The following is a 25,639-nucleotide window of genomic DNA, read 5'->3' as shown; positions in this document are numbered from 1 at the left end:
TTCTGTATTATCACATAATTTAGCAGGCCGCGATTCCAATCATAAGATGTCATTTTGAGTTCATACAGAAAAAATATCAAACCACGATAAATCTCTACCTACCCAACAAAGCATGAGATGGGCATTCAACTGCAGTGTGTAATGTATTCAAGTTCCCAGAGCTGAAAGCTGTAAGCAAAAAATGCACAAAGGTTTAATTTCAGAGTATGCAGCGATATGCTGACACATGTTAACATTATCTGCGGCCGTCCAGCTGAATTAACTCGTGAGTGCGGGGAAACAACGGTTCATGCGAGTGTGCTGGTCGACCTATTCCACTGTGAAAGATGTTTGAAACTTGCAGGTTGGAGAGACATTTCATTACATCACATTATCTGCCCTGTGTGGTCTGTGGAGCTTGGCCTGATTTGTGTTTAGTCAGCATCAGCCTCTCTGTTGAAAAGATGCTATAAAAAAATAAAAGGTTTTGTTGCAGAAAAAGGGAAATCCATCTTTTACAACAAAATGAAATTAGATTAGCAACATTCTTAATATACTGTGGATTGGGTTTAGTAAAGTGTCAATTTTGTAGCAATGTTGCAGATGATCTGTTCATTTTTTAATTCAACTTGATAGTTTGTAAAGATGTTAATGCCAAAGTACTGTTTTTATGTGCTATATTCAAGTATACTGTACATTAGTTTGTTTACTTACTCCGTTAGGATGTTTGGACTGCAGTGGTCAGTCAGTGTATGTTAATGCAGCTGTATGACATTAGGGGTTTATGTGTGCTCAAGCCTTTCTTATCTGTGCTGAACCAGCAGCAGGCAGAAGCCACTTCAGGCATTTCAGATAGGTCCTGTGTTGTCAGCAGCACCCATAGAGTTGACACGGGAGTGTGTATGTTGGTAGTGGGGTGTGCTGCCGTGTGTCATCAGTTTCTTTAGGCCCCGGCTAAGGACACAGGCGAACAGGATCTGATTCAGCTCTGGGACTACATGCAGATCAGCCCCAATAGTCTCATTGTGATGACAAATAAAGGCTGCGGAGGCCTTGTTGGTACAGGAAAGCCAGTCACACGTTGTCCCCGTCCTCTCCTTCCACACTAAGCCTGCTGCCAACTAAGACTGGGCCCACACCCGTTAAATAAGCACAGGCCCTTGTTTAATGGTCATTACTGTCACGCTGACTTGGTGGATCATTATGCCCAATAGATGTGTCACATTCTATGTAGTGGTCAAGTATGAAAAATGCAATGAATTACACAGAGCAGTGGGTATTCTTTCCATGGCTAATGTGAGCTCCACTTACAAATGTGATCCCTGTGCCGGTTTCACTAGACCAGGGCCCATTTTGGCTCACAGCACTGTGCTATCACAAGCTAATTACGGATATATTGAATCCATATTCATAATGGTGTTAACGAGTCATCCAGAATAATGTGCTTCCCTAATAAAAAAAATGATTTAATTAAAAACCATGTTTTAAATATACCTAATAATATACCAAAAACCAGCGTGAATGACCCGATGATTCTACAACTGAGAATAATCTGGAGCCAATTTGTCAAGAGATGGAAAAGACCTGGGGGAGAGTGCTCCACACAGGGAGCTCTGGACGGCCTCCACGCCTCACCATAGTAAGAGAACAGCGGGGTTGGTGTGGGCATGCCCCATCTGTGACCACTCGGAGCAGCTCTGAATATCAGCAGTGACAGGGACCTCTGTGACTTATTGCTACAGCAGATGTCTCTGTTTGCTGTGCTTGATCAAGATCATACACCATGTAATCAGTATTAAGAAAGGCACACGGCTGTTTGTTTTTTTCTCTTGCCTGGATGTTGCCGCAGTATAATGAGCAGCGTGCAGCCCGAGATGAAGATGCTGGACTCATGGAACATGACACAGTGCCAAACAAAACAATTGGGTTATGAGATTGAAAAGACGCAGAAATGTCGGGCCAAGTATAGTGACATTAATGGGAGCAGTAAATATCCCACTTCATTCTAAAAGTAAACAACACCGTTTGGTCCGTCTCCCGGGGTATGATTTAATCATTTCTTCTGCTACATATTCATGCATAACACACATACCATAGCTCGATAACCTTTACACATACTTTTTTTTTTTTATCTATGAGGTGCATGCATGTGTCTTTGTGTGGTCATGAGTGAAAATGCATATGTATGTCCAAGCATTTTATACTTTTATACTGTTTTAATCCCACTTGCACACCTTTTTGTGACTGTTCCATGTCCTCCTGCTCCCAGAATACCTCAACTAGTGGGAGTGAACTGTATTTGACATATTTAAATGTTCACATTTTCTTTCTCTCCCACCTCTCTTTTAAAGTGTGTGTCCATTTGGATTAACCTCCTCCCTTTGCACGTTCACCGCATGTTCTCTGGCAGGAGGGTTTTTCAGATTTGTATAAGGAAACAGTGAGACTGTGTTTGAATCGTCTCTCCCTTTTGTTGTTATCTCTTCCTGCATGCATGTGTGGCTCTCCCCCGTTACTGTTATCCAGTGTCCTTCCTCCCTCATACGATACATTGGCATAAACTCAACTTTTATCCTTGCTTTCTTTAATAAAGTCATCTTGTTACCATATTTTGTGTATAGTGTATACAAAATGTAGCTGTCTGTGTGCAGACATTGTTCCTAATTGTGCACTTTCAAGGTCTCTTGTGGATAAAGGTCATCTTAGGGTCGGGTTTGTGAGAGAACACTTTGTATCTTTGGCGACCTTCACGTTCCCAAATGAGGGTTTGGACTTCAGATCTGAAAAACCGCAGAGCCAAGTTCCTGAAATGAATGCGATGTCAAAAACACCCCCCCTGAATTGAATGTGTCCTTCTCCCCTTCACAATTTGTACATATCTACTGTAGAAATGCATTTCACACTCATCTGTCACATGGAAAGTAAGAATGGAATCTGAGATTGGTTGGAATGAAGAGCTGAAATTGGCAATTTTCATGTGACTAAATCTCTCAGTGGGGGTATTTGTCTCAGAGGATTGATGGCTCATTTCTTTTTGTGAGTAAATCAGTGTTGGGGCGACTCTCTGTCTCTGTCCTGCATCCAGTATATTCACTGTTAGCTTGTTGGTGTCTATTTGTATCAGGAATAAAAAGATATTTATCAAAAATTAAAACCTATTTTGTCCTTATAAGCCTGCGATAACACAAACTATCCTTCTTTAAACACGCGTCCCAGTACGCAGCTTTGTGCTGATTGTAAGTTAATCACTGCGGTTCAAGTGCAGTTAGTCATTCATATTTTCTGTTGATATTTTCTAACAGATACCAGGCGCACCACATCTGTACTTTGGTGCCGTTTCTGCTGCGGTAAGTTGCCGTAAATGCAAACTTAACATTTCCTGCAGCTGCTTTCCATTAAAAGGCTTTTCCACCGATTAACCCTCGAAGGCTTTTCCCATTTATTGACACTAGAGGAGGCGCATTGTGTTTGCTACGAGGATTAGCGTTGCTTTGTCGGCCGCACTATTGTTTACTCAACTATTTGGTCGGCAGCACGAACGAGACGTGGACATATTCAGTGCCTTTTTGTCAGCTGGTTGGTTTTAAATATTGCAAAAGGGGAATGTTATCAGAGGACACGGCTACAGTGAGCTGCAGGCTTTTTACTGTGGTTTGTGCAAGTCATCACATTATCAAAGCTTCACCACATCAGGAAGGTACACAGAGACTTTCACTGAACCACCCTGTCCTTTTTTATATTAAATCTAATGATGATAAATAATATATTTTTTGGGCGTCTTGGCACAAACATCTCCTTTGTTATGAATACATGTCTGCTTATCTTTTCTTATTTGCTCCACGCGCACAAAACAAGATGTTATCAGGGCAGCTCGTGGCACTGCAGGGGTGTATCCCTGCCTCAGAAAAAATGTCATTGCATTAAGGAAACCAGACCAAGCATTTTTCCCTCTCACTGCAGTCAAGCTTCACGGATCTACAACTGAGGTGGAGGCGAGCAGTGGAGGGTATTAAGCAGGAGTACGGGGGAGGGGTGAGGAGTGCGTGTCTGTAGCCTTGAGGGAAATTTCAGTTCACCCTCAGGGAACATTGCGAGAGTGAGTGTGAAAAGTAGGCTGGCCTCTCGTGCTGTAGGGCGACTGAACTTCCTCACACAGGTCACAAAAGAAGCTGGTCTGTGTGTGTATGCAGCTGGTCGTGACTGTAATCGACCGTGGTAATTCGGACATTACGTGGGACAAGGATAGCAAGGCGAGGTTTATGCCATACACGGAGTTATGGTGAGTGAGGTCAATTTTTTTTTGCAAGAGGGAATCTATTGGTGCTAGTGTGCAAATACATTTTTACACGACCGTGGTCGTGCTGTAGGTGAATAAAAAGGTATTTCTAGCATAAGAAAATCAGTGTGTGATCTTATGAGTGTCATGTTTCAGAGTTTGGAGCTAGAGAACTGAAGTCATAGCTTCGCTCAGGCCAGATAATTGACTAATTATCTGGCCTGATAATTTTCTACTCAACTCCCATAGAATCAGTGCCACCAAGGCTAAACATCACCAACTGAAGTGCTGCTTATCTCTCTGTGTGGGCTGGAGATATTGCAGTACCATATAGCCTTGCGTGTGTCTACTCCTAGGTTTGTGCATGCGGTGTACATTTTCTCTATTTTCCAGGTACTTGTTTTTGAAATCAGCATGTTTGCATTCTGTGTTACCATTAACCCTCATGCCACGGTGAAGCACAGCACCGTTGGAGCCGGCTGTCAAGCTGTCAACCTGCCACTCTCACATTGACTTCACATTCGTCGCATCTGTCAATCGAAGCCCGTAAAGCTCTCTCTGAGGAGAATGTATATCTTTGTTGTTTGTTCATTCACAGGAGCTGCAGTTTGAGCGGCTAACCAGGGAACTGGAAGTGGAGAGGCAGATTGTGGCCAATCAGCTGGAAAGATGCAGACTTGGGGCCGAGTCGCCAGGCGCGGGTAGCAGCAGGTAATGAGAAGATGAGCACTCTCTCTCTCACAGACACACACAAACACACACACACACACACACACACACACACACACACACACACAAACGCACACAGATCTGCAGTCCGACACATGGCTTTTTCATCCTTCACAGCAGTAGTCATAGTCCATAGAGTAACCTTATGGCATGGTGAGGAGAAACCCAGTGTGTTTAATCTGTCCTGTTATTTTGAAATGGACAGAATTGCTTCAGTGTTGCCTGAGCTAATCAGAAGCACGGTCACATCAGTTGGCAATTCAAAGATGCATATTAAATAAATACTATAATAATAAATACAGTATATTAACACATATAGTATTTTTGACGTTATGTGAATGTGCATTAATGCAGAGTGTTGTTTGCTCAGTGAAGTGCTGCCTGAGAGCTTGGGAATTTGCTCTGGGAATTCATTCCCACTTCATCAGCTAAGACACCAGGCATGTCAGGTTCATTCGTGAAAAGCTCAATACCAACGGGATTCACAGGCCCGTTGTGAAGAGGGTTTGACACCGGTTTTTTTTAATCGTTTGGTGTGGTTTGTTTCAGAGTCATTTGTCAGTGGCACAAATTATGTAAAGACGCATTGATATGCAAGCATGCTGTTGACACCTTGGAAAATCAATACTAGTATTTGCAGCATTTATTACGCAGCTGATATGTTTACTAATGATTTTCCAGGAATGTGGCACCTAATGCAACTGCGAGATTAGATGTAGAATAAAAGTATCTTGGACATAAAGATTTGAGATAAACAATTTTGATTTGCTATACCTGCAGCTCTATGAAAAGTCCCATTAAATCATAATACGATGGTCTGAGAGATAATGCATGTGTTTTGTAACATTCATTCATTCATACTCTTCAAACATGCATTATGTTGTGTTGCAAGCGGCCAACAACCTTGTGAGCATTATGCTTGTTTGCTGGTGTCCTCTACAGCTGCTTTCAGACATGCACTGTGGTCCAGACATTTTCCTGGACTTCTCAAGAGGGGCATTAGGGGAGAATGCAGCTTTTGCTCCAGACATTTTCCTGAACTTGTCCTGCCAACCCCTAGTAAAATTTCTGTAAAATTTCCAGGTGAGCCCATGTGATAATACAGCAGGAAAATCTTAGGAAGATTCATGGTGAGCGACTCATGTCATGCCTCCCACATGCTCGACCCCCGTCTGAATGTTCCAGAAAGGTCGCTGGAGCTAATAAAAGTTGGACAACAGTTACTTTTACTGAAATGACTGCGATGCAGAAGAGAGAGAAGACGTCGCAGGGGATGATGTGTATAACCATTGAACTGTTTCAGACAGAAGGAGGGATGAGTTTTCTGAGAGACATGGACGAGACGTGGTCCCCGGCAGACTAATCGCAGTGGTTGTGGTCTCTGTCTCCGCAGCTAGGTGTTACATTTTTGATTCAATGCAGAGGTATAAATTGTGTGACTTGCTCATTCAATGTCTATGTAAACACTCTCCCTGATAGTTAGGTAGATAAGCATGTATATTCTTTATTTTCCCCTCACACTGGATGGTTATTGAGGTGGAGTACTTTTTCACTTGTGAGGAGGTGTTGATTACTTTTGGTGACATACTGGAGGCTTGATGACCACACACTGCAGTGATGGCCTGTTGAGCACACGGTTCACCTAATCAGCTCAGCTCAAGCTCAGTTCCTGGTTTACACCTCCTCCGACCCTTAATATAAAAGTGTCTAATTGTTTTTATATCAAGCCATGTTCACGTGCCAAGGAGTTGGCAGTTGCTAATGTCATTCGCTAAGGTTATAGGAAGTTGCAGCCCAGTGGTACTATCCCCCCCTCCACATATACTTTGTTTCACAGGTTGGGCTCATGTCTAAGGAAATTGGAAGCGTTATTTGCTTATTGTTCACAAATGGACGTTCTGATTCCTGGTGTGAGCTGCGTTCGCTCTCAAATAGACCTGGATGTGATCGGGTTATACCCGGATACATGACACTTGGTCTCAACGGGGGCTGTAATGGCACTCTGTGATTTTTGTCCCTCTCTGCGGTAATAAGCCCTTTGCCCCTACATGATGAATGCTTGCACTCGAGCCTGTATACCTGCAAAATGCACACACCTACAACCACCAGTTTGCCGTCCTCAGGGATGAGAGAGTCCCTATCCCTCTGCTTCTTTTTTTTGGAGAGCAAAAAGAGCAGCTTCAAGTGCTGTGAAAAAGGTCTGGACACCGACTATCTGAAAATAAACACGGCCAGCGTGTTTACTTCCATTTCCTCTAGAGTAGACCTCAGTTTCAGTGTTTATAGCCACATGCACTATGATCGTATTAAAAGTCACACACCTGCTTTCTTGTTGTTGTCCCATATTCATTTGCTTACCCACTCATGACAACAGAAGTGTGCAACCTTCAGATAGATTTTTTAGAAATAAATCTAAATTAAAGGGGCAGTAAGCAATTTTGGAGAAAGCTCATTTCTGTTTTTGTTGTTGTTGTGTTTATTCTTCTCTGGCCGGGCCACGGACCTGCGACCTCTGGTATGGGAAACCGTGGAGTTGCAGCGCCACCCGCTAGCACGTCGCTTAAGGTGTCGACGAGTGATGTTTGCATACTGCACTTGCAGTGTTGTGAGGTGCAGCACGCATCATTTTTTTGTTTTCGATTTACAGAGCCTGGGCTGCACCGAAAACCAGGATTTTTAAGCGACAGCTAGCGGACTGTGAGGAAATGCTTGCTGATTTTTACAAAATGTGTTTTGCCTAATAATCGCTTACTGCCCCTTTAAGCCCCTGAGCCAAAGTCCCTTACCTGCAGAGCCCCTGCTTTCCTAGTGGGCTAGGAATTATCTGAGTGCAATTCGTTGTTCCGGGCTGATTAGTAAATCAAAAGCCTTGAGGCTGCTGCAACCGTACATCGCTCATTCACACAGCAAGCAAGCAGTAGTTTCTGTGAGTATCAGAATCAGGACTAGGGGTAAATAATTCTACACTATAATCAGTGTTGGATTGCTTCTACAAATTGCAGCAGCCGCTCAAGACATTTGTAGATTCATTCCTTTGTAATCAGATTAACTTCTTAACCCACGGTTTAGCTGTGCAATCTCATTTGTGTTGTCTTTCATATTTTGGGTTGTTGCAGAATATCAATACGGTTTCTTCTACAGTTAATATATTTCATATGCACAGTATCTTCATTTAACCTTGCTTGACTGTTGCCACTGAGACAGTTAATTACTGTGTCTCTGGAATTTTTCATGAAAATGGACATATTTGAAAAACCTTTCAGAAACACTGGTAAAGTTTGATTAATGACTAAGTGGTCTTTCCTTTAGAAACCTGCCCTTGCTATCCAGGTTTATTACAGTCTTCTACAAGTTCCCCATGTACATGGTGTTTTAGAAATTAGGCTGCTACTAGAAGATAAAATCACGTTTGTCAAATGCATGTAAATGCAACTGCTCTGTCCACTGGGGGACCGGTTGCAATCCACCGCCTCCTACAGATCCTTTCAAAGAAACCAGCGAAGGACAAATGAAATTGCTATCACTGGGCATTTGTGTGTGAATGGAGATTAGTTTTAACCGTTGTGGTCAAACTGCTTCGCTCAATAGCTCAGCAGGACGACGGCGGAGGTCACAGGACACTCAAGGGCTGTGATGGGAGTCATCACATTTCATGACACCTCCAGAGTTGACCATCCCCCCTTTTATTTCTGCAAGCATATAACGGGGTGGTGGCCATCTAACTTGACCTCTGGCAAAACTCTTAATAGATGCAACCTCCCAACCAGACTAGCCAGAGGGGTTAATGGGGAAATGAAGCATCATCTCAGGGTCAGACCCGTTGTTTATCAGCGTCTCCAGTTTTACAATCCCTTTACAAAGCCTCTACCCAGGCAGCTGGGCGGCGTGTGGCATGCACGACACATCATCATCATCATCATGGTATCCCTTCTTCGTCTTCATCTTCCATGGTTCAGTGGAGCACAACTCGACCAACTTCCTCTTTTTAATTACCTGCGTGCTCATTAAAATTCCAAGAGCTGTGCTTCTTAGAGCTCATTGAGTGTCAACTCGGATAGATAAAAAAAAGCAGCAGCAACATTTGGTGCTTGATAGTAATGACCAGCCGATAAAGAAACGAGCGGGAACACTTTGCCTCTGAGGCTTGGCCTCTGTCGTGATAACCAGTCTTGGAAAAATGGCCCTGTAAGTGATTTGCTTTCCCTTTTTAGTCAGAATGTATTTTATTTTAGGTGCTTGCTTAAAATGAAATTATTAGGTGGCTATTAAGCTGTTCATGTACCTGTCTGCTCTGCACTGAGCTATAATCATTAGGTACAATGCATATTCTGAATCTGTTTACAGTAAACCAGATAAAAGCCAGATGTTTGTGGGGTCTTTTGACCAGTTGAAAAAGGGGCTGCATCAGATTCTCTCTGTGCTGAAATAAACACTGGCGCCGAGTGTGTGTGTGTGTGTGTGTGTGTGTGAATAGTGTTGTGCATGATCACCTCTGATTTAATCTCGGAGCTTTCCCCCGTTGTGTGTCCGCTATCAGCCTCCATCAGATTGTAAGTCATCCCTTGGCTTTTTTTGTTGTTGCACATTTTCAACTTAGCATGTTTTTTAAAGTTGCAGGTGCAAAACAGACTCCAATCCCACATTTATAGCTTTTTGGCCGGTGGTGGTGGTGGTGGGTCTTCAAACAAAACACTCTCTGTCACCAAAGGCACCTTTAGGTCTTAGGGAAACACAGTTGACAGAAATGGACTTTACATCAGAGTTGTAAACATGAACTCTCCACAGTACACCCCGCACCTCTAGCTGCTTCATCTCACAACACAGTTATTACCGTCTTTGACACTGTTGTGAAAGGCCCAAGGAAAGAGGAGTTGAGGCCCAAAGGTGTCTCTTCCAGATGATTTCACTCATGTCAGTCAATGTGTTGTTTGTAGTGCATGTATTCACTTTGTCATCTCCTGTTTCCCCACCCACACAGCTCGTCTGAGAAGTCCCTGCCTTGGAGAACTGCAGGTATGTCAACTTTAACACTGAAATTAATTGAATAGCTATTCCTCTTCATAACAAAACTTTTTTTTGAACTATGTATAATGTATATGCATTCAGATCATACAGTATTTGATGTCCTCTAAAAGTCACTTATTGATAATAATAAGTCAAGCCCGACTGATTTATTCATTTGGACTCATAAAAATAGGCTGATCCTTTCACAGTCATCCGTTATTTATTGCCAATATAAAAAAAAATATTTTTCAGGATTAACAATGTAGAAAACATATTTGGCTCTTGGCAATGGTGTCATCAAATTGTAAAATTGTTATAATATCATTATTTTTTATTATTATTATTTAGATGTTTGCAATGATCAATACAATGCTTATGTGCATTAATGTTAACATTTTACATAAATATTTTCTGAATTCAAGTTCTATATATTTGGTTGTATCTGTGTTTTTTTATTTTCAATTATAGTAATTAATGACACAGTTTATGGTTAATCTGTAAAATATCAAACCTCAATTACATTTTCTTCTGGGAAAGGTAACGACATCCTTGGAATAATTGCCATTTTTTAAAAGAATATATATCTGCCAATATATTAATATAAATATTTTTAATATCAGTATCTGCATTGGCCCCCAAAAATCCATATTACTTGGGCTCTAATAATCAGTCAATTATACCACTCACCTGACCCTGTACCTAGACCTGGAATAACTTTAGTTAGGCAGGCTGTATGTGTCAAACAATTCCATTCCTGTTTTGGTAAAGTTTTAGTGTAACACAATGGGTCACAAAGCCTACCTACTTTCTCTTTTACACTTGTTGCTGTGGATACCATTCAATATTAAAACAAACAGCCTCATTTAGCTGAGCTCTCCACAGGTTTGAAGCAACACAAGGTTATTTATCCTGTGTGTGTGCGTGTGAATCTAGCTTACAATCACAAAGTGTTCAGTAATTTGTTACTTTCTGTTTTTCTTGCTCGACCCTGGTTGTTCCCTCTTGGACCAATTAAGACCTGGAGTCAGTGCTCAGTAACCACTGCCAGACATAAGTACCTACCTGCTTGCATATGGGTACACACATTGATTTTTAGTGGCCTAGACAATACTGATCTGTATCACAGTGATAAGTAACACCAGTGAGGCAAAACTGTGCTTCTCAATTCTCATTTAATATTTGCTGAGAGGACCTTTTGTCTGTCTGTTTGTCTGTTCAGATTTGGTCAAGTGTGTGTGTGTGTGTTACTGTGTGAGTATGTATGTAGAGTGCAGCACAGGCATGTTTTACATTTTCACAGTAATCACAGCTAACATGAGCCTTTTCAAGCACGCCTATAGTAATGGGCAGCCTGAGGCTCATTCCTGTTTTAATATTTATCGAGGCTATTTTTCTGCCCACTCACACACAACACCGTCAGTGATAGGGAGAGGAAGAATTTCCCACAGACCACTCTGCCCTGTTTGTTTAGCCCACATCCTTGAAGGATCTTCAGGAGGGAGCAGATAATGAATTGAATTTACTAATGTATTTCATGGCTTATTAATTACATAGTGGAACTTGGTGAATTTCTGCAGTGGCCATTAATCTTTTATTGTCAATCCCATCAGAAGAGCCTTTGGGGGGCTATAGTTATACATATGCACAGGGAATATTAATACTACACGGTTTTTCTCATTTGCAGCCCGCTCCCCATTTCCTTGCTGAATGCATTTCATTAGTGTGGGAACAGAGCTGAGGACTAATCACAATCAGTGTTTTGCTTTGTATTGATTTCTCATTGTAGTGTAGATGATAAATGATGCTGAGACGTGGTAATGTACTTTTTTTCCAATCTAAATGAATTTAAGTCAAAAGTGTGTGGCGCAGAGCGTGAGGAGCCACATTTTTGTCTGCGAGGCTTATTGGCCTCAGGAGCCACCGTATGACTCCACTGTCTGAGAGTTTGGGACAGAAGTGTTACTGCGGGAACGAGCCTTTTAGCCCCAGGAAATGTCAGCGCACTCACACCTCGAGTCCGCAGAGAACAGAGGACAAACTTCCCAAAATTATAACCTTCTTTTTTTTCCCCTTTTTTCTCCCCTGTCGTTTTTTGTTTAGCTGCTTATTCATTTTCTGGCAGCATCGTGTTCAGAAAGGACCCCATGTCATACTGCCTACTCAGGACCTAGCAACATGTTTGTAGTGTACTCCCTTTACACAAATGATGTTCAGCATATTGAAAATGCAGTTTGTGAGGTGAATTACTAACTGAATTTCCACTTTATTTTTAAAAGCCATTATAGCAGAAATTCATAGAAAAAGTAGGTGATCACGACTATTCTTGACACTGCCTGTTATTCAGGAGCAAAATTTACCACATTGGGAAGTGAATCACAGAATTATATGCTTCTGAGATGGCACAATATCACTGAATTCTATGATTCATTGATATGTGTTTTGAAAATCCCAGTTTTCTGCATTATTTTCCAGCACTTCAATCAACTGGGGACACAAACCTGAAAGTACCTTAAAACACCTACAACAGGTTTTACACCGTAAAACATGAGGGAAATAACAATATAATTTCAAATGAGATACAGACAACCTAATTGTCTGTAGGGGTGCTGCTGGAAATCTGTTTGAACTGGACTCTATCTATAGTTTTATCTAATAAATTATTACTAGATGAGAAAATGTATTAGGGGGCAAGGAATAGTTGGGTGGCAGAGCAGTAATGATAAATATCATCACCAAGGCAACCTGGACTGAACTAAAGTGACAGCTCTTCTTTCATGTCTTGGATAAAAAAAACTATCCAAATTGTTAATGCCATATGTAAACGGTTGACGTGGAGTTGTTACATAGGGGAAATTAAATGTAATTGCCAAAAAATCCAGCCATACAGTACATGGATAATTGAAGACTGTAATGTTTGATCTTCAGTTTGCAAAAAAGAGTTGTGTCTCTCTCTCTCTCTGCTTGCTGTCTCTCCCCTCTTTTCATTCTCCTCTTCTCTTCTGGCTTTTTGGCACCTCATTTATCAAACAGGGTCAAGGCTCAGTATAAAAACCCTGAGGTCTAACACGACACAGAATGGGAGGAGACAAAAGACTTGTTTTTTCCCATTCGTTTCATTTTGTACATGACATTTAAAGAACACAACAAACAAGAGGCAGCGAGTGGACGAGGGAGGAAGCAAGACTATCGCTGCTTTCAGAGGTGCACTGCAGTCCGCACATTTCCATGACATTTTCCGGAGTGGCTGTATGTCAGAATGCAAATGTCCACAAATGTTTCACCGGAAATGTACGTAAAAAAATCACAGCAAGCGAGTTGGCGTGTTGGTGACAGTAAACAAAAACACTGCTTTCCACAGCGGGATTATCTTCATGTCCTGCCTCGTGCATGCTCTACCCAGACACTACAGAATACTCTGGAAATGTTTCTGTTGGCGTGAACGCGTCTGACTTGGACAATCCCCTGTGGCGTCCGAAGCAAGTTCTGTTAAATGGACACGTTCATGTCTGAAAACAGCTTAGTTAGAGACTGAAACCGAAACTTCAAATTGAATGGTTGTTTTCCAACAGGGTTATGTATTAAATTGAAAATGGCCTTACTGACATGCCAAGGTCAGGTCTGCAAGGTTGAACTAGACCGGCGTATGTTGATCCTATTTGTTAATGGGTAAACACTCTCCGATGTCCAGATGCGGGAGTGCGTTATGTCAGGATGTCAAACACACCAGGCCTATACGTGTCAACGGATGAATTCAACAGGTCAGCTGGAGCCACAAGGCGGCTCCCTCACAGAACTCTCTCACACCCCAGCTGACTGAGTATGATTTGAAAGACCCTGGCAGCAAACATTTGCCTCCCTGTTCCCCTCCACTTGCTGCCCATTGTTCTAGTGATTGCAGAGTAACCCATTGGCAGTAGTCACGCTAAACTAGATTGTGATTATAGGGAAATATTGTTTCGCGGGGACATTAGAGGGCTAATTCCAATTCCTGTTTGCCAAACTGGTTGTTGCCATGCGTGAAGAGAGGGCGATGCACGGAAATGTTGGAGCAGTTAAACTATTTGGAGCATGGCTGTATACACAGTTGAACTAACACGCCACCCAATTTTACTTCCCAAAATTAGCGTGGCAGTAAAAATTGAATGACTTGAACTCTTCACAGGCGTGAAACTAATGTTGCAGAGATTATTGGCTGTTATTGTTTTCCTCTCAACTCCGAAAATCGTTGACTGCATTAACGACTATAATAATCTTTCCGTCCCAGAAACTCAAACTGTTTCAGACTCAATGCTCTCTGTCTGACTCCCCTGCTCTGCTGCTGCCTTCCCCAGATGTCTCCACCTCGGGGGACACAAAGTCTCGGGTGACTGACAGTTCCCAGTCGCCCAGCTACCGGATCAGGAGTGAGTCAGAGCAGGTGTCTCTGTACTCCCCGGAGCAGTCCTCCCCCCATGAAAGTGAGGGTCTGTTATTGCCTTCTCTCCATCTTCTGCACTGCTGTTTTTTCCTCTGACTGGCATCTTTGTTTTCTCGCCTCAGCATTTTTTCCCCACTGCATTTTTAATGGCAATTCATCGACTACAAACTGTGTCTTTAATTGTCTCTCAATACTGCGTTTTGTCTTTTACATTTTTCTTTACCATACTGGTCCTTGATAGTTGAGTGTTACTGACCACTGATCTCTCATCAAGAGATGGAATGATAGAAACATAGGGTGGTAGAACAGTTATCTTCCTGCACTGCCATTTGTCAGTAGTAATGTAGTCTCCGTAAAGGTCATGTCTATTATGAAACCATTTGTGACGTGTGCATCCCCTGCACCTCTAACCCTTCGCCCTCCTCTCCCTTTTTCCCCATGCCTCTGTCTTTTTCTGTAACTGTCTCTCAGGGTCTGCAGGGAATTCGCGTAGCTCAACTCAGATGAACTCGTACTCAGACAGTGGCTACCAGGATGCCAGCAGCGGCTATTTCAGCAGCCAGAACCTGGGCAAGGCTGAGCTGAGGATGCAGCACTCCTTCCCCGGGGCTGGCACTAGCACCCTGATGAGGAACGCCAGGGCCGAGGGCCAGGCTTCAGCCCAGGTACTGTCAGCAACTGCACCTGCCACATTTTGCTGTTGTCGAGCACAAAAAGCATCTTTAAAGATTGATTCTCTCCCGAACGCTCATGGGTACATGAGTACTTTATTAGGAAGAGCAGCTCAATGTATTCATGCAGTTATCCAATGGTGCCAGGTGTAGGGTGTAGATGGATACGCAGTGTCAGTGACTGTGTTGAGAGCAAAGAAGGCCCCCTACCCTCTATTCGTATGGTCCTAACAACGTAAACATGGCTCCCAATGTTAAGGGGCTCATAAAATCAAAGTGCTCACTGATTGTAGGATTTTGATTAATGACAACAGAAGAGAAACACCAGAACTGAATTGAGTTGTATCCTGTGTAGATGGCTGAAAGGCACAGAAGGCACAACGGTGCCCTGAGCACAGCAACATAATTGTGTTTCATACGGCGTTGTACACAGAGACCACTGAGAAACCAAATGGCACTGCTGTACACACAATAGACAAGGATGGAAAAGGGAAAATAAATATGGCCCAGAGTAAAGTCATGTCCTGTAATGAATTGGTTTATTTAATGCTGTTATTTACCATTTCCTTCCCATTACTCAGGTAAGACAGAGAGTACAACATCATTATGAATGATTTTTATAGCTCCTTAAGGACTGAAGTAACGAATGTGTGAAGCTTAATTATTTCTGTTTTCTTTCTTAGCTTCCAGCAGTCACAGCATCAGTGCCTGGCCGTGCAATGCGGAGGGTAAGCTCAGTGCCTTCTCGCTCTCACTCGCCAGCCTACGCCAGCAGTATGTCCCCCTCCCGCGGCTCCCTGCGTACCTCAGCCGGCACTGCCTATGGCTCACCAATTGTAACTGAACCCAAACCCCTCTCCAGCATCTTCTCTACAACCTTGCCCTCTGCCCAGCGTGTCAGCACCACAGGCGGCGGCGGCGGCTCCCCCTACTCGACCCAGAAAAACTCCCCTGCTGCACTGCGACGCGCGGGCTCCACGAACTCACGGTCGGGCAGCGCGAGCCGCACCACCTCACCCTACCAGGCGTCTGCAGGGTCATCATCGGGCCGCATGGGCTCACCTCTTACCATGATGGACAACATTCACCCTCCGCTAACCAAGCAGCCCACTCACTCATCATCCCCAGTCAGATCAAGTATGACCGCTGTGCCGCAGCACTACAGCTCCACTCTTCCCCGCTCCATGCTCCTCAACACCGACCCCTATGGACCCCAGAGTTACGACATTTACGAGAGGATGACGCGACCTGACAGCCTCACAGGTGCTCAAACACACACACACACACACACACACGTTATTTAGAGTGTATCAGGTCAGCATCCTGATCAAACTCAATTAGACTCCCACATCAATGGAAGTATTGGAAAAATGTTGTAAGGGCAGTTGCCATAGCTTTTGCCAAATCAGAGAGGAAAAGATTGCATGGTGTTTTCCTCTTTGTCTTGCTTGCTGATAGCACCTGATGAACATTTATAGATTTTAATTTTACCTTTTAACATTTTGCATTTGATGTTTCCTTTCTTAGCATGTAAAACATGAGCAGTGAACACCTGCCACATAATCGTTTTCTTAAATAATTTTTTTGAGGAGAGGATTTGTTCTTCAGTATGTCAATATTTGGACAGTCATACATTGTTTTCTGCTCAGCATACTGAGGCAGAAGGGAAACAGTGACTGTGGGGTCAGTGGTTGTGCTGGGGGGCAGCCAAAACATAGTTTCTGCAGGAAGACAAATATTAGATCAGAGAGTATAATAGACTAGGAATCATAGTTAGTTTTGCTGTTAGCAATAGACTTGGAAACCAAACATAGTAGAATTAATATATAGCAGCCCATTTAGATACCAGTGTACAGTTAGGTTGATGAGTATAGTAACACCAGGATGATGTCACTGCTCTTATCACAAACTGAAAGTTTATCAAGTGGAAGTCAGCTGTTATGTTGCTCTTTAATAAATGCAAGTTTATGAAGAATATGAATTAGTTAGACTGGTCTCACACTGCCATATGAAATTGGATGGTTATTATACCTGCATGTACACATCTCTACACATCTCCTTTCCTGCTACTACTACTTCTGCGTTATCTGTTCCTCTGACAAACACACACACACACACACACACACACACACACACACACACACACACACACACACACACACGCACGCACTGACCTCAATCTGACCCCAAACAGAAACATAGTCACACAAACTTCCCCATCTCGTTGAGCTTTGTGAATTTAAGATACAGACAGGATAAGTCTGGATACATATGGTTTACAGGTACAACAATAACAGTTTAATTCATTATGAAAATAATCATAAATTGCAGTTCAACACAAAATGGTTCAAAAAAGCTCCAGCTCCACCAAATACAACAGTATAATCCTGCTCTAACAGTAATGCAGACGTGATGATGACAGTCACGGGGGACACTTTTTCTATTAATACTGTATGTATATTTACTTGATACCATACTTTTGCTTAACATTTTCAATGCAGGGCTTCTACTTTTAACAGAGACCTTTTTAATTGTGAAATACTGTACCATCATACAATGAATCTGAGATATTTTCAGATGGTTATTATACTGTGGAAAATTTCATTCTGCTGCAACCCTATTTTTTAGGTTTGATAAGTAACATAACAGCAGACATTAGGATGTGTACCTGTGTAGAGAAATAAAAAGATTGTAGAGACCCAATAAGCTGTTGTGGAGACCACAATGCTGGACCCCACAAGTTCATACGGTTGTTACAAGGTTAAGTCCTGGTTCCACAGTTAGGGGTAGAATCAGGTTTAGTTAAGGATGGGGCTAGGCATTTGTTATTCTTCTAACTCAGGAAGGAGATCCTACCTACTTTTATGAGAGAAAAGAAAATCCAAAAACAAGCACTGGCTAATGTTTCCAAGTCAAACACATTTCATGTTCAGTTCTGGGCCCAACCCCTTTTCCCCTCAGTAACAGGAACAGGCCAGTCTGTGCTTATCACCCTGAGCTCTCACTTTCTAAGGTATCTCCTGTAGATAAGAGCATAGCTTTGACAGAGAGAACAACCAAAATCACACCTTTCTTCCCATTGAAGCAGTGTACGAAAGTTCTCCAACAGGAGAAAGAAATTACTCATTTGAATCTGGTGAAACCCTGGTCTTTACCACAAAATCAAAGAAAATTGTTGTCTTTCCTCCAAACGGTGAACAATTACTCATTTAACTAGATAGCTGCGTATTGAGTTCATCGCCGTATGCAGGGTTTTAGAAGTGAAGAATTGAACAACGCAACCGCACAGGAGCTATTCATCAGATGATGTCTGGAGAGCAGCTACAACTTGTAAAATCACCTGTGTCACACTATGGTGGATTCAGCTGCCTGCCCGATCTGTCGACACAATCAAAGAACCATTGTGTTGATTAACGACAAGATCATTCGCTCCACACACAGACAAGCAATAACACCGGTCATCAGATGAGAAAGTCTGTCATCTGGGCATTGCACGATATCGTTGCGGCGCCACCGTAGAGATAATTTTAAGCAATTATTTCACAACTTAAATTATGTACAACCCCGGGGAAAAAAACAGAGGTTCAGACTTTGGTGACGTCAGTGGTGGGTGCGCCCAAGAATAAGTGGCACATAAGACACACTATTTATTTACTTTCTCTGTTTGACTTTAACTTTTTTTCGGCGAGGCAAATAAATGTCTTTCCCGCCTGCCCTACAAAAAGATCTAAAGTGGGCAAGCCTTCGTGTCGAGACCTGCAAGGTTAATCGTCTGTTTTCTGCTTGAATTCCTGCTGCCTGGGGATGTCCTCAGACGCCCTGGTTGATGATGACGTTCCAGGTGAACCTTTGATCGGTTTCCCATCGTCCTCAGCGTATTGTGTTTGTTTATCGTGCTGCATGTGCCTGTTGTGTGTTCTTGGTTCAAGAATCATCTCCACCCGATTGACTTTTTTCGCCCATTGCATGTGCATGTGCTCAAATTAATTTTGACAGAAATATTATCACTTTTTATTATCACTATTGTGTTTGTCGTATTGATCTGTTGTCAATTATCTCAATATACATTTAATATCGCTATATTTTTAAAAACAAAAATGCTGTTTAATATCCCTGAAAACTAACAAGTTATAGTGACCTCAGAGAGTTTTCAGACCCTGTCAATTTTTTCACATTTTATTATGTTACAGATTCAATTTTATATGAATACAATTTCAATTCTGTTGTGCGCTTGCCAGGGTTACCTCTGTTGCTTTGTTAAATGCCTCTCCTACGAACCATACATGTTGGTCCGTCAGGGAGCAGTTTCATCTCGTTAAACGATTGTTAGGTGGCCGGATTATTTGAAGGAGAGAATGACAAATTGCTCAGTAAAGAAACAGTTTAATAGAACCCCCCCCCCCCCCCTTTCTGCCTATATTGTTTTTCAACCCTAAAGTATAAATTACAGGTGCAGTTTCATGCCAGTGCTCTTACTCTCTCTTTGGGGCTGCAAAATAACTTGATTGACTTTATGGGGGGGTGGCAGCTTTTTTATATACACAAAGAGGTTTGTCGTGTTTCCCGTCCTCACTGTCCACCGGTCTACCTGCTCTTTATTAAATTTCAGAAATCTGGACCATGTTTAAATCACAAAGTTGTGTGACCTCTTCGCCAGCTGTTCCTCTTCCTTTTCGGGTCGTTTGAGCAACTTAACAGTCACTGGTTTTCATGAGCGTCTTCAGGGTCTTGTAAGTGGGCAGTTAAATCAAGGTGCTCTTTTTATTTCTTCCTGGATATGGAGCTTTGACTCAAGTGCAGAAGACTTATATTTATCTGGAATATTTAACGTTGGTCAGTGATATTGTGGGATTTCATTGAGTCTTGTTTTGTGATTTCGATGACTTTTTAAGATTGTTTTGTTGTCTAGTCCCACTACACACACACAAACACATGCTGCTGCTGCTGCTGCTATGACTGATGATGTCTCCACCAGACACAAATGGATTTCCAGTCCCCGTCCTCTGAGCAGACTGAAACACCAGCCTCGTTTTCCTCTCTCCCCCATGCCTCCCTTATCTTTCCCCCCCCCCTTTCCCATTATGCCTGTATTTCTGTCTCACTCTGTTCCCTCTGCTGTCTCCCTTTCTCTCACATACATTTCACTGGAGCTTTACCTCTGTCACAATAATTTGTCACAAGGGTCTGATGAGCCACGGTAGAAGGAAATGGGATGATCACATGATCAGTCTCAATAGCTAGCATTTGGTAAATGCCAACCGACAGCCTCGCCTTGATATTGTAGCTGTTGGTTATTTTCTGTCAGTATCCATCAGAAGATGTTTTGCCTCCTTCCCTCACCTCTTTTTATGCCCCGCCACACATTTTTTGTTGTTGCCTGTTTTCCGTATATCGCCTGTCTTGTGTTTCATTTCTACTTCCTCTCAGTTCCCTCCTCTCTTTCTCCTCCCTCCCTTTTGCTCCCTCCCACCCACCTGGCTCCCCAGGTGCACTGACATTGGCAGGAAGTCTTGCCTTCCCTTGGCTGCTGAAAAATGGAAAATGAAAACAAATTGGCCCTAATACTATGCTCATTGTGCTCAATGTCCATTTCAGAGTAGAGTGGGACAAGGGAAGAGCAAGCGGGTTTGGCATATCTGCACAGAACTCTTTATACAACTGATTTTCTTTTATGCATAAGGCTTTTCTAGCAATCAAGCCAGTTCTCCTGTTAGTTTTGGAGAGTGTTTTTTTCTTAAAATGATTTTCGTTGAGGAATGCAGTCAGCTGCATCCATTTAAGTGTTTGTTTTCTCCAGTGCGAGCGCACACCAAGCTGCCGCCACCGCCCTTCATCTAGACTCTGCCAAGTACAATCTGTTAAAGCCACGGTGAGAGGGCTGAGGGGGAGAATTAAATGACTATAACGCGTAAGGAATGTGGGCCGTTCATCCTCAATAGACGGCAGTATGTCATTTCTCCCTGACAATTTGCAGATGCTTTCAGAAGTGACTGCAGTCCCTCCGTCAGGGGAGCCGAATAAAGGAGGCAGACGGATTAGTCTCCTCTAAGGTTGTTTGAATGATCAGGAGTCGGGCTGCTGAGAGGCAGAGATACAGTATGCATGGAGGCTCCTGTGCCGGCGAGAGTCTGTCCCTCTCTCTCGGTCACAGCTGTGCCAAAAGCCCCCGTTCATGTAGCCGGGCTTTACATGGGATGTGAAGTCTCTGGTGGTCCTAGACGGCCTCATTAACCCTCCTTTTCATTTTCATCTCTTCTGTCCCTCCCCCTCTTATATTCTCTGCTTTCTTCTCCGTGGCTCCCGCCTTTCCTTGCGTCTTCCCACTCCCCCCTTTCTCTTCATACCCTCGCCCCCTTCAAACCTTTGAACAAGAGAAGCTGAACTGATTTCCTGCCAAGCCGCTGCTAGTTGCTATTGTGCGCACTGCCACAGAATGAAAGGATTCCTTGGCTATTGAGTGTTCTACTACAGCACACAGTGGCAGCACTATTCTGTTTTACTGTGTTTTATTCCATACCCTGAACATACCCTCCATTTCAGACGTACTTGATTAATTGTTGTCGACAGTCACGTTTAAGGTTTTGTGCCCCAAAGCCATTTGGGTATTTAATTGAACCCATTAATAAGAATTATATTGTGAATGTAGTCTTTATTGCAGTTGCAATGGTTTCTTTAGCAATAGTCACCAGAGAGCACACTGGGAGCTACGAGACATTCACCCTGAAGTGCCTAAAAAACTGCTCTAAAAGCAAAACACTTGCAAATTGCTCTTATTAAATGTATTTGGATTGGCAAAATTCACCTGCTATTATAGAGAACCTATAAATTGATTGAAATAAAGCCAACCCTGACAAGGACACCCACTGTTCAGACTTGGGGTCAAGGTGTTTTTTTTTAGGGTATGCTCATTTGCTCCCTTACTAAAGGGCATGTGTGTATTTGTATGATGGGTCTGCCGTTCAGTTAACCCTAAGTGATCCAGACCTACTGGTAGAGGTCCACCGTTTTTTTTTACTAAACTTCCTGATAACCAGCAGGCACCAAACTAACTAACAATATACACTTACCTGCGGTATACCCTAAGAAAAATCTGAGCTAGCCGTGTCAATCATCCAGTCTCAGTCAGTACGTAGTACTGTTTTTCAAGAATCATTAATGTAATTAATTGATTCTCTTACGCATTCATTATGTAGTCAGAGCCTTTGACTAGCTACCTGATGCCAGTCCAGAGCTTTGCTTCTTAACCCCTGAAGACTTGGGGCTTCAAAGTTCAGCCTCAGGCCAGCCCCACTATCTACATCTAAAATCTTCACTCGCCGTTCCCTCAAAGGCCCTCCGCTCCCAAAGGAGGCAAACATGCTTATTTATTAATTTCCTCTGTGTCAGACTGTGACGAGAATCCCTCATTTAGCTGGTTCTGCATGGCGGCAGCTGTCTGCGCCTGAGCTCATGCAGCTGGAGAGGACCCAAGCGATGTTTGGAGGCTCGTGAAATGTGCAATGAGCAGTAAGTTGCCAACTGTAAACCGGTCCACTGGGATTCACACTCTAGTGAGCTTCACCAATGTGAGGTTTTCCACAAACATGGGCATGCTGATCACTTACAATGTGTGGGGTATGTTTGACATGAATGGGGAACTAAAGGTATCTGTAATCTATATTCATTTATATTGATCTGTCCTTAATTGCTTCATGTGTGTTCTTTACAGTAAAAGCATTGATAATTGCACCTTTTTGATAAAAAAAGAGCATATCAGTCATGTTTAAATAAATATTCAGCCCTGAATCAGGGGCTGAATGTATTGTGTTGTCAGGGGAATGATTGGCTGAATTACATGACAACTCTGGTCCATTTTCAAGCATTAGCCCTTAGTTAGGTTGATAGAAACGTTCCAACCCTCTTTCCATCTCCTGCACGGCAATATTTAAATCAATGCGGTTATTTTCATCCATATTCTATGTATCAAACTACAGTCATACCCATTGCCGCTTCATCCTGTCAGCAATGGGCTTAACAAGCAGCGTGTAGCATACAAGTTTTGTTTCTCTGTTTCTTTCCACCGAGCCACCGGAGCTATATCTAAACAACAAACATCAAGTTGCACTTCACTATGGGGTAGACACTGTCTAACACAAATGGTGATTTCAGTACTTTGAGGTGGGACAAGATATAATATAAAATAAAACATGTTCAGAATGACATCATCTGAAGATGCCTCATCTTGAAGAGAGAACACAGATACAGTATTTGCTCTGTTTGCGTTGGATCCCTTTCAGGTGTTTTGATTTCGGTTGCTTGAGGGATGAGGGTGATTCACGATGACTCTCGGAGCTTCTTTGTATGGAAGTGCTCAGAGCAGCGACATCTTGCTGTTACCTCACTCTGCTGTTATTGGATGAGGTCAGCCAGGACTTGCTGCTTCACGTTGTCCACACAGCCTGTTGTTACAGCGATCCGTCTGGGAGGGGGCTTTAATTGCAGCACTCACCTGTGTGTTTGGCGTTCTCACCCATGCGGGGCAGGTCAGCCTGGTGCTGATTAGAGGCTCAAGCTGCTGCCTGTACCACACATTTCCCAACATCTGCTCTGACTTCTGCTCTGATTGGTTCACGTGCTTTTTTTGAGCGACCATATTGGCTCTGGTTGGGTGGCCCATTTAGTGCAGTGTTTATTATTTTTGCTCCAGTCTGTTCGTCCTACACAAGAAAAATACAGCAAAACTTTACAGTGGCAGTTGCAGGTTTTAAGCAATACATAATCTCAATGAGTCTATGAACTATGTTAAAAAAAAGATAATCAGATTGACACCGGCAATGGCTGGCTTCTTTTTGCAATGTTCTTTTGAGTACAAATACAGACTAAATTATAGTTATTTCCTTGCAAGCAGGAACAGAACATATTATTTTTAAGTGCAACAAAAGACATGGTGGCAATGCAGCCACCCAGCCTTGACAGTGCATGGTCTTGAGCAAAGTCATCTCGTTGTGTTTAGACTATGTAACCTAATAGAGAATTGGAAAAGAGCATTAAATATCTTTTAAGTTTTTTGGGGGGGTGACAAAATTAAATTTAAAAGAAATTACATGGTTTGTATTCTATTCCCTCATTCTAATTTTTTTCTGATTGTTAATATGTGGATAAGCAATTATACATAATATTAGCAATTGCTTATCAAGTTTGGTTTTATGGATTTTAAGAACCATACAATTTTTTTGCACCATTCACATGTTTGCATTGCCATTCATTTTTTCCCCTTTAATATATATGTCCTATTCTGGTTTCTATTCATTTCCATCGAGTATGAAAAGGAATTCCAACTGGTCACAGTGAACTGCTATTATTTATTGTCAGGGTTGCATTACTGTTTGCAGAATGCAGATCAGTGAACCTACATTACCATGCAACAATGGCATTCGTTTCTTACAACAATTAAAGGAGACATTTTGATTGATTACCTAACTAAAGCAAGTATCAAGTCTCTTAAAAAAAGATTTCCTCAATCTTATTACATAAAAAAATGATGTAATTCAAAACATTCCCATTGTGTGATTGCCTCAGGTGTTGGATCAGGACACTAGATTTGTTCTCAGGTGAGAGTACAGACAAATGGGGGATGCAGAGTCCAGGTCTGGAGTTTAGACTGTTTATCTAGATAGAGTTCAGCATGTCGAATGCAAAGTCCATCACAGTTTCTGTAAATATGTCTGTTCTAATTCAAAAGGGAATGAGGATTCTGAGAGGATTCACTACCTGTTGTATGTGATGAGATCACAGAGAGATCACAGGAGTATGTGTGCTTTTGATCCTTTGATCGGTGTATCAACGGGGATTGTGTGATAGCATTTGCAGTTACTCCCTAATCAGGAAGCATTTGGTATACGAGAAGATACATAGACAACACAAATTTTCTAAGTAAAATGCACACAACTCTAGGGAGCACAACTCTCCAAATACACTTACTGTACTGCTAAATAGAAATACTAACAGGTTGCATAGACGCAAGTCCCTTTTTACACATGTTATAACTGATGCAGCGTTCCAGAAAGAATGACAGTAAATAAGCTGGAAGTGAGTCAGTGTCTTGCTCAGTGACAATTTGACATTTTACACGACAGCTTATTAACAGACAATTGTCTTACAAGGCTCAAACCAGTGACACTTTACTTATGAGGTGGCCTGTGGAATCACTGGCTCATTCTGCGACTAACAACTTACTCATTAACCAAAATCGTATATCCACAGGAATGCGGAGCTCATACGCCAGTCAACACAGCCAGCTGGGCCAGGATTTGAGGTCAGCCATGTCCCCAGACCGCCACATCGCACCGATCTACGAGGATCGGACTTTCCAGGGCCCGTTGTACCGTAGCCCCAGCCACACCCAGCAGGGCACCCTCTACAGGAGCACCTCAGGTTGGTCCCACATTACTCATTTGACAAAACCCAGGACGCAAGTAAAAGACTCATGTGAGGCCCGTGACGAAGCACACATAGGGGGACGTGTTCAGCAGGACACACTCAAACCTGTGAATCCTTTGAACTAACTGTGTAACAACAAAGGGA

General features: G+C 42.6%; 1 protein-coding gene and 1 long non-coding RNA gene across 12 annotated transcripts in view; one reads left to right on the top strand and one right to left on the bottom strand.

Annotated features, from left to right (window-relative positions):
* LOC118320319 (plakophilin-4) overlaps window positions 1-25,639 on the top strand; it is a 73,362-nt gene that overhangs the window by 28,312 nt on the left and 19,411 nt on the right. For 4 of the 11 annotated variants that reach the window (XM_035650899.2, XM_035650895.2, XM_035650900.2 and 1 more), the window contains exons 3-9: window positions 3,282-3,326; window positions 4,854-4,966; window positions 9,963-9,997; window positions 14,320-14,451; window positions 14,877-15,070; window positions 15,760-16,339; window positions 25,319-25,489. In XM_035650899.2, coding sequence (XP_035506792.1) covers window positions 3,282-3,326; window positions 4,854-4,966; window positions 9,963-9,997; window positions 14,320-14,451; window positions 14,877-15,070; window positions 15,760-16,339; window positions 25,319-25,489 — 1,270 coding nt within the window. Of the gene's footprint in view, window positions 1-3,281; window positions 3,327-4,141; window positions 4,259-4,853; window positions 4,967-9,962; window positions 9,998-14,319; window positions 14,452-14,876; window positions 15,071-15,759; window positions 16,340-25,318; window positions 25,490-25,639 lie in introns of those variants that run through there. The other 7 variants (XM_035650904.2, XM_035650897.1, XM_035650896.1 and 4 more) reach the window with 6 other exon arrangements.
* On the bottom strand, window positions 23,650-25,428 carry LOC124851005. The gene is made up of 2 exons (XR_007032157.1): window positions 25,292-25,428; window positions 23,650-23,772 (listed from the first exon to the last, which is right to left on the bottom strand). It is a non-coding gene; the product is annotated as an uncharacterized LOC124851005 (long non-coding RNA).

Source organism: Scophthalmus maximus, chromosome 14 (genome assembly GCF_022379125.1).
Source record: "Scophthalmus maximus strain ysfricsl-2021 chromosome 14, ASM2237912v1, whole genome shotgun sequence".
In the NCBI taxonomy this organism is placed as follows: Eukaryota; Metazoa; Chordata; class Actinopteri; order Pleuronectiformes; family Scophthalmidae; genus Scophthalmus; species Scophthalmus maximus.
The sequence above is the reverse complement of the archived record's forward strand: the minus strand, read 5'-3'. Positions and strand labels throughout refer to the sequence as shown.